Genomic DNA, 11,963 nt, shown 5'->3' with positions numbered 1-11,963 from the left:
GCAGTTGTACAAGATTGTCTCACATACCAGGATTCACGGTTCTACTGGTGATCCTTCACTAGTAGAGGACCGTATACGACGAGGCCTTGCTTTTCATTCAAGGTCAAACAACGTTCAGCTTCCAAATGCCTTCCAGCAAAACGCCACGCTTAACAGATATAAACAGTTGTCATGATGAAACGACCAAGTCTCACCGGAAACCAGTCACATGTTACCATAAGAACCACCACCAGCCTGGCCCTTTTCAGCCCAATTAGGATCCGAAGCAGCAGAGCCCCTTCCTTCCGTGTCACTTGTGCTTGGCCACGCATCAATCACATTGCCCTTCCCATTCCCATATCCAACAGCTCCATCCCCTTCACCCGCAACAGGATACACCCCTGGCCCCAACCCACCCGTCTTCCGCCGTTGTCGTTGCAGCACCTCACCACCACCAGCCGTCATCTCTTTACCTTTCCCTTTCCCATCACCGGTTTCCCCTCCCCCCAAGAGTACCCTCCCCCCCTCCCCCACCACCACCCGTCCATTAACCCTAAACATCTTCGCATTGGCATTACTCAACGCCAACAATCCCGCCGTAGCCAGCAACAAGACCATCATGATTATCGCCCCGACCTGCGTCATGTTTCCTGAAAAAGCAGCGACCATGTACACCAGAACCTTTGCCGTCGCTTCGAGGTAGCCCTCCACGTGGGTCTTGGCGCGTAGCCAGGCGGTGGCGGTTATAGCGTAGAGGTCTTCCGAGAGCCCTCGGAGGCGGATGGAGCAGGTGGAGGGGTGGCTAGGAGAGTCGGAGCCAAGAGAAATGAGGAGGGAGGTTATGGGGTTGGGTTCGTGGTGGTCTGAGCCTGAGGATGGAGAGGGGTGGAAAGGGTGGAAGGGGAACGGGGGAAAAGAAATGGGACAGGGTTTGGAGCGCTGTTTGATAATGTAGATGTTGAGGATGCGGGAGACCATTAGAGCTAAAAGAGAGGCCAGGGTCCACCCTGTTTACTTGTAAGTTTAGGTCGTTGGATGGTAAGTCAAAGGGGGAGGAAGAAGGTGGGGAAAAAAAGGAAAAAAAAAGAAAGAAAGAAAGAAGAAAAAAGAAATATGGAAAAAAAAAGGAAGGTGGAAGAAAAAAGAGAAAGATACTCACAATCCTGAAACAAAATAACCAGCACGATAGCAATTATCGTCAATACCGGACTGATCAGATATAAAACATGCGATAACCAGCCCAGATCAGGCAAGTCATCCTCCGCCCAAATCGTGGCATGGAAGCCGCTCTCCGACCTCCGGATGCGTAGCCGCTGTCTGATAGCCGGAATAGTGCCAACGTCCAAAGTGACCGTTTGTCCTGGGCGAGCAATCTTTTGAAGGTACAATAACGTGGCAGCATTGTTGATGCGGAAGGTCGCCGGCGCCAAACTCTTAGTTTCTTCGCTGCCATTTCCTCTAGTTATACTAGGCCTGGGCTCCGTCCCAGACCCGGCATCGATAACGGCGGTAGCGCTGGATGCGGACCACTTGGCGAGTTCATCGGCAGCTTGCTGGTAGTGTAGACCCGGAGCAAGGAGCAGGCTGTCGAGCCAGCTGGAGCCGCCGGTGATGGCGGTGCGCTGGGCAACAGTGCTGAGGTCGGCGAGAGCTAGGAGACCGCCGGCGGAGAGCGATACGCCAGGGATGGGGTAGGTGGTCCACTGTGGGAAGGAAACCATGGCCGTGTACGGATCCGGAGATGCTGAGGTTTGGATCGGGGATCCCGGCTTCTGATCGTTTACTCCACCAACCTTGTCTCCGCTGTTGGTTTTAGGGCTGAAGGTTGTCGTTGTTATGGTCGTAGGCTTTGAACCCAGAACAGCTGAATCTGAAGTCGACGAGAGAGGCTCCAGAACGACTCAAAATCAATGGGCTTCTCGTTCTTTTAGGCTCTCAACTGAAGTGACTTGGAATTGAGCAGTCACTCCATCAATCGAAGGAAGCCGCGACGGGAGACACCCGCCTTTACGACTGTGATAAAATACTAGCTGTACGCAGGTGAACAGGCGATATAAAACAATACATACCGCCCCAATTGTGATACTTCACCATACATGAGAGGGCGAGCCCATGACGCCAGACTGCCTAGCAAGCCCTGCCAAGGCAGCCTATAATCTGATGATAGGTATCTTGGAGGCTTCGTTGGATGTTGTTTCCCTCTCTGGTTCTAGCTGAATGCCCACCCTTGTTTCTTGGGCATGACCCCACATGATAGGATAGATGGCTTCTAGTGTAACGGTATGAGCACCCGTGGGCGTTTTCTAATAAGTCCGAGAAGAAGGTTGTAGATCGCGAAGCTCACATTGTCAGCGAGTCTTGTGATGAAGCGAACCATCCACACCCTCTTGCCAGTTGACCGAAAAGAAAGAAAGAAGTGGAAAGATGGAGCCGATCCGACTAGAGTGGAACCCGAGATCACGGTGGGCCCAAGCTCCAAGTGAAGCTGCGCTGCCTGATTGACGACATCATTCGTCCAGCACCTGTGTACCATGCGGGGGAGGCCCCACTGAACAGCTGAAGGGGCCGGGGATCGCAGGCTCGCTCAGGAAACGACCAACGACGGAACGGACAAGAATTGTCACTCTGCATTTTGGTCTTGAAACAACATAGTAAATAACAAAACAAAAGGCCTGAGCAAAGTCGATTGACGGCATCATCTCAGCGCCAAACCACGCCAATACAGGCAAGATGCATTGATGTGAACAGACCACGAGATCTCACAGTAGGACACCTCAATTGTTGCCCTTGAGGTTGCAACTTCTGAACCTAACCCCCTTCTCCGCCTCTCCTCCTGAGCTCTCGAGCTTTCGTCTCGCAATGCGCCCGCGACTCCTTCTCCCTCGCGGGGACTTGGCCCGGCCATGCTCCCCGGCGATACACTCGACGACCACCCGATTCTTTACACAGAGCGCATCACTTCGCGTGGGAGTTCAAACAAGACCCCAACTCGGCTTCCTCAATGTGCCCGTGACCACTCAACAATATCGCTACCTGACGACCGAGCGCAAGGCGCGACTCAAGTACGACATCAAGCAGGGAATCAAGATCACTTCATACTTCTGGATGGCCGGCGCTTGCTGCTTCGCCATAGCATTCGCCCTTGTCCAGGAAACTCTCGAAGCCCGATATCCATCACCACACGAATGGAGCATGCTGAGTCGGATTTTCTTCCGCGGAGCCTTCTGCGAGCGAGACCAGACCGACCCGTCCCGCACAACCGACTGGGTTCATGTGACAAATTGGATCAAGAGCGTGGTAGACCGGTTGGAGGATCCCAACATTGACGGCAAGGGACTGAAGGATGCGCCGTCCGACAGGCCAAAAGGCACCAAGGACATCAGCTCCATGTCGGAGAACTGGAGACGGGGCTACTACGAAGCCATGATGTTGTACGCAAAGGCCGCAGAGAACGTCGAGAAGTGGGTAACCGACAAAACCCAAAACCTCACCATCCCGAACGACTACGTGATCGGTCCCTCCAACCCCAACCCGCGCCCCCTCCCCAACGAGAACTACCGACCGCCCAAAGAGGACGATTGCGTGCCGACCTTCGAGTCGCCCAACGAGATCTACATGCGCATCCTCTGCACCGAAGGTCTCACCAACCGACAGCGCATGGAAGCCGGCCTCGCCTACGCCACCTGGCTTGAATTCAAGCAGATCACGGGACCCGCCAACATCATCCTCGAAGACGCCGTCCACCTCGCCGCCAGCGAGCAAGCTCTCCTCACCGGCGGCCATTACCCCCTGGACACCAAAAGTTACACCCTCATCGACGCCGCCGGCCACCATCCCTCGTCCAACCTCCTGCAATCCATCACTGCGCTCGCCACCTTCCGCGCCCGCAACGGCGACGTCTCCTCCGCGCTTCCCATGCTCGTCTCCATCCTCCAAGCGCGCAAGGCCCTTCCAACTTCCGACCCGCGCCGCATCCCACCCCTTCCACAAAAGAAACAAACCTGGGCCGGCGCCGTTCTAGCCCTCCTCAAGGAACCTCCTTACCCCGACCCGCCTGAGGATGGCACCTTCCCCCCTTTGCGCGATGCCAAGGAACGATGTGAGGAGGCCGCGCTGAGTCTGCATATCGGGGAGATCATGTACACTGCCAAGCCTACCACCAACAACAGCAACAACAACACTTCAGCCACAACTGCTCATTCCCACCGCGAAGAAGGTCTAGGCTGGACTCGCGAAGCAGTCGACATCGCCGAAGAACAACTCCGTGGTCTAAGCAACAAGCAGTCTGCCATGGCCGCCAGACTTACATGCCGCGAGTGTCTGGCTGCAGGTTTAGAGAACTGGACGATGATGGTTTCGAGGCTGGCGAGGGACGAGAAAGCCAAGAAAGAGGAGCTGGAAAGGAATCCGGACCTCGACAAGCAAAACAAAACGAGTTGGTGGAGCTTCTGGGGACAGGGCGAACACAAGCAGGAGGATTTGAATAGGTGGGCGGCGGAGGAGAAGGTTATTGCCGAGAGACAGAGGAGGGCGGCAGATTTGTTGGAGGAGTTGGCAACGGGGAACAGGGGGTTTTTGTCATTTTTGCAGGCTTAGATCCCTGGATGGCTGGGATGGATGGATGGATTATGGTGCGGCCGCGAAGCAGCCTACCACTCACTCGGTCCACCAGCTCGTTGATCAGAGAGTGTGACCGGGACTGTATCTTGAAATGCATTAGTGAGAAGGAGCACAGGACAAATGGGCATAGAGCAGCTACTCGCTTGTTAGTGTTGTAGTATGTATGATTGTATGTTCGGTAGTTTGCTTCAAGCATTGTACGTATAACGGAAGCTTAGTACTTTGAGGGCAAGGCAGGATACAGCACTCCTTGCCCAAATTCACAATTGTTGGACAAACTCATCGCAAGGAGACTATGTGAGTTCGGCTATCTATCGATTCGAAACTCCTGAAAATTGGCCTATCTCTGAGTAATTGGCAGATGATCTTGATTCAGCCACTGCCCTTTGATGCCAGAAATATGGTGATGTTTTGAGAGGGCCACAATCACGTTTCCCCTTCTAAATGGGTGTAGCAACCCCGTCCTACTCATCCTTGTAGCCAGGAAGATTTTTACTCGACCCCTTGACTGATCTTTCTGCAAGGAACCACCAGTCTTGGGTTTCCAGAAGGTGTCTTAGGTCTCCTCCTCTGAGCCGGCATTGCCATCCGCCATCTTTTCTCTCTTGGCAATTTCCTTGACGAACTCCTCGTCGATACCCTCGCATTCATCCATCTTGGGAGGCTGGGCGTCTCTCTGGACTCTGACTTGGATCCTCTTGGTCTCTTCATGGTCTTGTTCCTCGATTCTCTTGGACCCCTTAGACTCATCGTTGTCGTCCTTATCCCATCCTGGCCATTTACCGTCATCCTCCTCTTCCTCAGGGAAGAAGATGTGAACTCTCTCATTAACGTAATCCTTGTCCAGGGCGACATCCTGCAGCCACTTCAAGACCGCTGAGCCGGCTTCTACGAGCACAAGCTCCATGACAAAGGCGTCCGGGCCGACACTGTAGGTAGGGCAACCGTAGCCGACGTAGCCGGTGACGGCGCGGCTACCGCCCTCAGGGCCAGCGATAAGGGTATCGAGGGGATCTTGATTCATGATGTAGGCACGCCCACGCTGTGTGAAAATTGCTTCGTTAGCTGGGTCATTTAAACTGGGTCAAAGGCCCAGCGAGAAGGAGAAGGCGCAACATACCTGATCCATGAACTTCTTGAAGCCCGGGCATTTTGCCTCACGCATATCGTAAAAGCCACCCAGCACAACAAGAGCGTTCAGCCTATGTCCGATCTTCGCCCAAACATCGTCATTGTCGAGATACTGCTCCACCTCGTCCGACATGTCACCAAGCGCGATGACATCGATCTTGGCCTTATCGTTGACGAACTGCGGCACCACCTTCTCAAAGATATACTTGAGGTGCTCCGTCGGATTGGCATTCTCCGAAATGCTGTTCCTCGCCGGATCGTGGTGCCAGCCCCAGTGAACCAGACTGCTACCCGGAATCTGATGACGAGCAAATTCACTCAGCCCTTTCTTCCCTTCAGGCCACCACCAGAGGTCACCGGGGTTGGCGAGAATGATACCAGGGGCAGCGTCGTCGGTGGCGGAAGACTTCTGCTGCTTGAGAGCCTTGACTATGTTCACCATCGAGCCCTTGTTGAGACCACCCTGTCCGCTAGCGACACGGTGTGCCAGAATGCCAAAGTCCTGGCAAGACTGGCCGAAGATGATCACGACGCGTGACTTGCTAGAGAGATCCTCGCTGAGACGGATCTTGGCGTGAGGTTCATCTTTGCTGGCAACCCCGAGCGGGAGGAGGACTTCCTTTAGACCCTCGGCTTCCAGCCGTGAGTCGATGATTTGGTTGACTGCCTCTGTTAGATTGCAACATTTGGGTCAGTATCAGCTCAAACTATTGTAAGAAATAGGGAGTTTGTTACATACGGTCGAATGCGAAGCGCTGGCAGTCGTTGTACCTCGTGTTCTTGGTCGAGAAATACTTGAAGTAGAAGTCGGGGTCATGCACGTAGCGAACTTCATCTTCCTCGTTGATGAAATAACTATACGCACAAGATATATCAGAGTGAGTGTCGTGGGAAGGATGACTAGGCAGATTATCACGAACCTGAGCTTCTTGAGATCTGGGGCGAACTTTGGTTCAGCCGGAAGGCCTGACCAACGGCGACGAAACATCTTGTATGTTGGAAAGTCGTCGAGTTTCCTGGGTGCGTTGTTGTGGAGGAGTCAAAAGACGGTTGCAAGCGAGAGGAAGGATAGCCTAGAACGCTGATCGCGTCGAGGAGTATTTAAACACTTCGTTGCTTGGAGGATCGCGAAGAAACTCGAAGGCCACGGAAGCGGTTGAAGATGGGACGGAAGGAGCCCAGCAGTTGTTCTTCCCTTCTCAGGCACAGAACGAGATAGGCGAAGTCGGAGTACGGAATGGGATGATACTAACGAGCGAACATGAGAAGGTAAACAGACAACGAACGAGACACTCGACTCCCTCTCCTCAGATGAATGGCCAAACCGCGATGACATTGCAACCGTCAAGGTGTTGACATACTGTAGGGTCTCTTGCCCATCTCATCCAGACCTTCCCCATCCCATCATAGAGATAACTTGCTTGACAAACAATTTTCATAGGAAACAGTCGCACACAAACCGAAAGCCGCTTCAACATGCAGGTGTTTCTTTTGGCAGGCTCAAGGTTGCTGCAAACGAGAGCAATCATCCGTAGACTGATAGAACGTATACTGCTAAACACCAGCGATCATCAAAGGCATTGGTAAAGGGTGCGTCGAACGTACGAAAGTGGTGGTGGATGTGGTTGTCACATGCGAACGGCAGGCATCAACCTTTGCAACCCGTGAACAACGTATTCGGTAAGGTACGGGTGAACTTAACACACTCGTTTCGCATACGACAACTACATCTTTGGTAGGTAGAATGATTCGAAAGGCACCACTCAGTCAACCCATCCAAAACAATCCTTCTTCCTCACACCCCCAGCCTGTAGCCAGAGATTGCAACGAAAAAGTGAAGATGAGCACAAAGCAAGTAGTAGTGTTGAGTTCGCGTCGCCTGGAGGCAGTGTAATACCAGGGACACAGTGGTCGGCAACCATAGGCAAGCCCAGAGGGATGCCGACCGAGTTGCAAAAATTAGAATAATCACGATTCTACTCCGTAGAGCAGTTTCAGAGATTAAACTGAAAAGAACAGATACTACACTTGATCTAAGCCAAAAGGCAAAGAGAGCTAAAGAAAAAAAGAAGAAAAAACCAGGTAAAAATTTGGGAGGGGGGGCCAGTCTTAAATAGGCCCAGATGTGGCCTGTGCACGAGCTGCAAGCTTGAGAGTTTGAGTGGAGCCCCGTAGAAAAAGTGCCGTCCAGCTGGTGTGCGACTGGCACACCTGGCAAAGTGTTTGTTGCTGCTTGGTTTGGCGCTTGCAACCTGCGATGAAAATGACACCGCCCGGCAGAATTTGTCGTTCCGCACGCGGCAGGGCTGGACGGCAAGCGCACAGGCCACTGGCCGCCGTGGGAGCCGGGGAGAGTGACTGCGGCTAGCGGGCGACGACGCCGGAGGGAAGCAACGACTGCAGTGCCTGTGACATCGATTTACGCGCCTCGATCCGCCGCTATCGACGCCCATCTCCGACTCAGCCCGCCAATCTGCCCCAGAACACCAAACCGCCAAAATGTCCATGTTTCGTGCCAAGAAGCTCGACCTCGGGTGCTTCACCAACGTCCGGGTCCTTCGTGACCACTCCAAGCGCAAGGCCTTTTTGGAGGCCGAGCCTGAGAGGTAACTACCTACGCCTTGCGATCCTTATTTGCGACTATAATAAGCACAAACGATCTGACGACTCCTTGCTTTATGATACAGACAAGCCCTGCGTTACGTTATTCGCAACACCACCCTCCCTGCCCGTACCAGGGCCGTCGCCCAGCTCCAGCTCACCCAGATGCATGCCTACACCAGGCCCACGCAGATCCGGAACCGCTGCATCCTTGGTGGAAAGAGTCGAGGTATCTTGAGGGACTTCAAGATGACAAGAGTATGTCGCTATCGATTGCTTCAAAGAAGGAGTGGTGTCCTAAGAGCTGAGCTCCGCATGGGAATGATGGAAACCTGCAAAGGCGCGCGACTTGCTAACACTGTTGGATCGCAAACAGTACAATTTCCGTATGAACGCCCTGATGGGTAACATTCCGGGTGTCAAGAAGGCCTCTTGGTAAAAGAGAGCATGGCTACAAGGAACCCAGAGGTTTGTTGTGGTTTGGAGATGGTGCCGGTACGCCCAGAGGCGAATAAACTCTGTTCAAAACCCAGATGGGCTCGGGCCATCGTGTTGGTAAGAAAGTATCACTGTACGCAGGGTTTTTGAGATACCCGTATAAGTAAGTGATCGCATGATGAGGAGTGCTTCAAAAGCTTTTCAGTGGGCAGAGGGAGTTTGTATGATGCATCCTTTTGGACATGGGAATCTCTCTCCCGATGCCCGCTGTGTAGAATTGTTGTTACAATATTATATTCAGACACGGCAAACGAATGAATGTCTTTTTCAAAGTAATCGAAAGAACCAATCTCCCCTAACGCCAAAACGCATGCAACCCCCAAGGTGCCTAATAACCGATCCGTCATCCGTCTGTTATTTTGCCCGCCACAGGATAGCTGTGAAAGCCTAGATCCCGATTATAAATGTTGAAACACGCTCCGCAAACCACATCTAGCATAAGCTGCCTCAAGAGGACTGGACGCTAGTCGCCTCCTCGGCGGCAACCGCCTGACCAAGAGCCTCAGAGACAACCTTCTCGCCAGAGCGCTTTCTCAAGACGTTCTCGATGAAAGCCTCGCCGGCCTTGTATGAAGAACGGACCAGAGGACCACTAGCGCAGTACAGGAAGCCCATGTCAAGCGCACGCTGCCTCCAGAGCTCAAACTCGTCGGGAGTGATGTACTTCTCGACCGCGAGATGTCTCTTGGTTGGGCGCATGTACTGTCCAAAGGTAACGACATCGACGTCGACCTTCCTCAATTCTACAAAGCAACATCATGGTCAGCATCCATCAAATGGGCAAGCGCAATTGGTATGACTTACCCCTCAAAGCCTCCCAGAGCTCCTCCTCAGTCTCACCCAGACCAAGCATGATGCTGGTCTTGGTGATAATGCCTTCCTTGCCCCGGACCTTCTTGACGTGTTCCAACACCTTCAAACTCTGGCGAAATGTGGCACGGCGATCACGCACGTAAGGCGTCAAGTTCTCAACAGTCTCAACGTTATGCGCATACACATCCAGTCCGCTCTCCGCCACAATCTTAACCATGTCCAAGTCACCAGCAAAGTCACCGGTCAAGGCCTCGACAAGCAGGGTCGGCTTCTTCTGCTTGATCCGGCGAATCGTCTCTGCAAAGTGTCGGGCACCACCATCGGCCAGATCGTCACGGTCGACACTCGTCAGCACAACATAACCGAGACCCCAGCGGGCCAAAGCCTCAGCGGTGTTCTCGGGCTCGTGAGGATCCAGCGGAGGCGGCTTGCGGCTTGTCTTGACGCTGCAGAAGCGGCAGCCACGTGTGCAGGTGTCGCCCATAAGCATGATGGTGGCCGTCGCGGCGGCCTTGTTAGAACCGCCCCAGCATTCGCCGATATTGGGACACCTAGCTTCCTCGCATACTGTGTGAAGATTGAGACCACGCAGGTCGGCCTTGATCTTGGCAAATTCGGGGTTCGCGCCAGCACTTGGGATGGGTGTCTTGAGCCATTCAGGCAAGCGGGTGATGGTACGCTTCTTGCCGGCGGGTCCGACTTCGGCTGTGCGCAGGGTGTAAGCTTCGCTGGGTGCGAGAGGAGCGGCTGACGATTGGTTTGCGATAAAGTCGTCGAGGGAAGCGAGAGTGGTGTCCTTAAAGTAGGTCGGGCGCGGCTTGGTTGCGGGCGCGGATGCGGATGCAGCTGATGATGACTCTTGCGATGTCGGCTGGCTGGATGGGCCAGAGGGGATGGTGGCGTATGACCGAGTCGACAGGGCGGCGGCGCGCGCAAGAGACCTCCGCAAAGGCGCCTGGAGACGCTGGATCGGGACCGGTGAAGCCATGATGTGTGATAAGTCTTGGTGTTGAGCTGGCCGGAACCCTACCAGTCGTGAACTGCTGCAAACAAGCCGGGGGATCTTGGGTGGCGGATGCGGATGATATGGATGACTACCGTTGGGGGAGCATGGGATGGAGACAAAAAGTTCGGCCCCCCGGTGCGCCGGCGCTTTTGGAGCCTTTGATGAATTTTAGTGGCCCACGCCGCCCATGTCCGGTTACGTAACGCCGATCATACCCGCCAGCTGCCGGGGCGCATTAGAGGCAGCTCTTGAACCGGCAAGACCGGGACCCCCATTCCTTGTGCTGCCGGCGATGACTCCATTTTGCGAACCCTTTTGGAGTCCAGCAGTTCACCCCATGTTGTTGCGCGTGGGAGTCTGGAAGCAGCCGACTGACTGACTTGCAGACAATCCTACCCGATCTGTTTCAACATTTTGCTACACCAAAGGTGGAACTGGGTGTTAGTGGCGAGGGTCCTGGAACGACATGAGCTTATATCTTTTTGTGCATTTCCATATATGTAAATCCCGTCGAATATGCATCTGCTGGTTGACGGCATTCGCTCCAACAGCCCCTCCAGGCCCTTCAGGTGGACCGGGGACCAGAGAGAAAGATGCCGTAACATCCGCATACCGTGGATGCTTTTGCCGGTGAGTCGGGCATCTTCGACGGTTGAGTATGAGGGGCCAGGTACGAGATATGTAGTGAGTGGTATTGTGAAGAATGTATAATGTAGATGGTCGATGAAACGAAGCTGCAACACAACCGACCCGACACAGGAGAACATGCCGTGCCAATGCGGTTAAGTGTAAGCTCTGCGCAGTCGGTGAAGTGTCGTAGTCAGGAGTACTCAGGGGAAAGACAGGCTCTTCACCGTGTCATCACCTCGCCAGCTTAAGCTTTACTTGTCTCTCGGGTAGATATGTACATACATAGATCTATAGACCTTGAGGCGGTAAAGTTAAGTCTTCGAGATCGTTCTTGTGCATGTTGGAAAATACCGGATCCGTGGCTACTGGCTAGTGCGTTTTCACGTGCGACTTTTCAGATGGACGAATGACCGATTTCTCACTGCACCTTGAACTTGGTCTGGTTCGTCATCAGAAGCTGCATAGCCACTGAGGGGTGAAGCTGAGGGGGGGACGCCCTGAGTGCTTGTTGGTGGGCACTCTCACAGTTACCTAGGTACAGTGCCTATTTCCATCCGTAAGCTGAACGAAGTGGAAGCTTCCTAGCGGGTTGAAAGAGAATGACCATCAAGACGACTCTAAACATAAGCACAAAACACAAAGCGATAGCTACCGACCCACATCGCCTTTTGCGTCTCAAAAGGAC

The 11,963-nt window shown here is 53.6% G+C and overlaps 5 protein-coding genes across 5 annotated transcripts; 2 read left to right on the top strand and 3 right to left on the bottom strand.

Annotated features, from left to right (window-relative positions):
* Positions 1 to 26: 26 nt before the first annotated feature.
* NCU00561 (hypothetical protein) lies at positions 27 to 2,174 on the bottom strand. The gene is made up of 2 exons (XM_959629.2): positions 1,139 to 2,174; positions 27 to 986 (listed from the first exon to the last, which is right to left on the bottom strand). The coding sequence occupies exons 1-2, from the start codon at positions 1,698 to 1,700 to the stop codon at positions 205 to 207; spliced, it is 1,344 nt and encodes a 447-aa protein (XP_964722.2). The 5' UTR covers positions 1,701 to 2,174; the 3' UTR covers positions 27 to 204.
* A 413-nt stretch (positions 2,175 to 2,587) lies between these two features.
* NCU00562 (hypothetical protein) lies at positions 2,588 to 4,888 on the top strand. The gene has a single exon (XM_959630.2). It carries the CDS (start codon positions 2,839 to 2,841, stop codon positions 4,573 to 4,575), a length of 1,737 nt encoding a protein of 578 aa, XP_964723.1. The 5' UTR covers positions 2,588 to 2,838; the 3' UTR covers positions 4,576 to 4,888.
* Positions 4,852 to 7,275, bottom strand: NCU00563 (hypothetical protein). Its single transcript, XM_959631.2, has 4 exons — positions 6,651 to 7,275; positions 6,470 to 6,585; positions 5,720 to 6,399; positions 4,852 to 5,641 (listed from the first exon to the last, which is right to left on the bottom strand). Exons 1-4 carry the CDS (start codon positions 6,716 to 6,718, stop codon positions 5,156 to 5,158), a joined length of 1,350 nt encoding a protein of 449 aa, XP_964724.1. The 5' UTR covers positions 6,719 to 7,275; the 3' UTR covers positions 4,852 to 5,155.
* A 749-nt stretch (positions 7,276 to 8,024) lies between these two features.
* On the top strand, positions 8,025 to 9,126 carry NCU00564 (mitochondrial 37S ribosomal protein MRP2). The gene is made up of 3 exons (XM_959632.3): positions 8,025 to 8,336; positions 8,418 to 8,589; positions 8,708 to 9,126. Exons 1-3 carry the CDS (start codon positions 8,230 to 8,232, stop codon positions 8,768 to 8,770), a joined length of 342 nt encoding a protein of 113 aa, XP_964725.1. The 5' UTR covers positions 8,025 to 8,229; the 3' UTR covers positions 8,771 to 9,126.
* Positions 8,977 to 11,676, bottom strand: NCU00565 (lipoic acid synthetase). Its single transcript, XM_959633.3, has 2 exons — positions 9,634 to 11,676; positions 8,977 to 9,572 (listed from the first exon to the last, which is right to left on the bottom strand). The coding sequence occupies exons 1-2, from the start codon at positions 10,628 to 10,630 to the stop codon at positions 9,277 to 9,279; spliced, it is 1,293 nt and encodes a 430-aa protein (XP_964726.1). The 5' UTR covers positions 10,631 to 11,676; the 3' UTR covers positions 8,977 to 9,276.
* Between the last annotated feature and the right edge of the window lie 287 nt (positions 11,677 to 11,963).

The sequence above is a fragment of the Neurospora crassa genome, linkage group I (genome assembly GCF_000182925.2).
Source record: "Neurospora crassa OR74A linkage group I, whole genome shotgun sequence".
Taxonomy (NCBI): domain Eukaryota; kingdom Fungi; phylum Ascomycota; class Sordariomycetes; order Sordariales; family Sordariaceae; genus Neurospora; species Neurospora crassa.
This window is presented reverse-complemented; position numbering and strand designations above follow the sequence as displayed.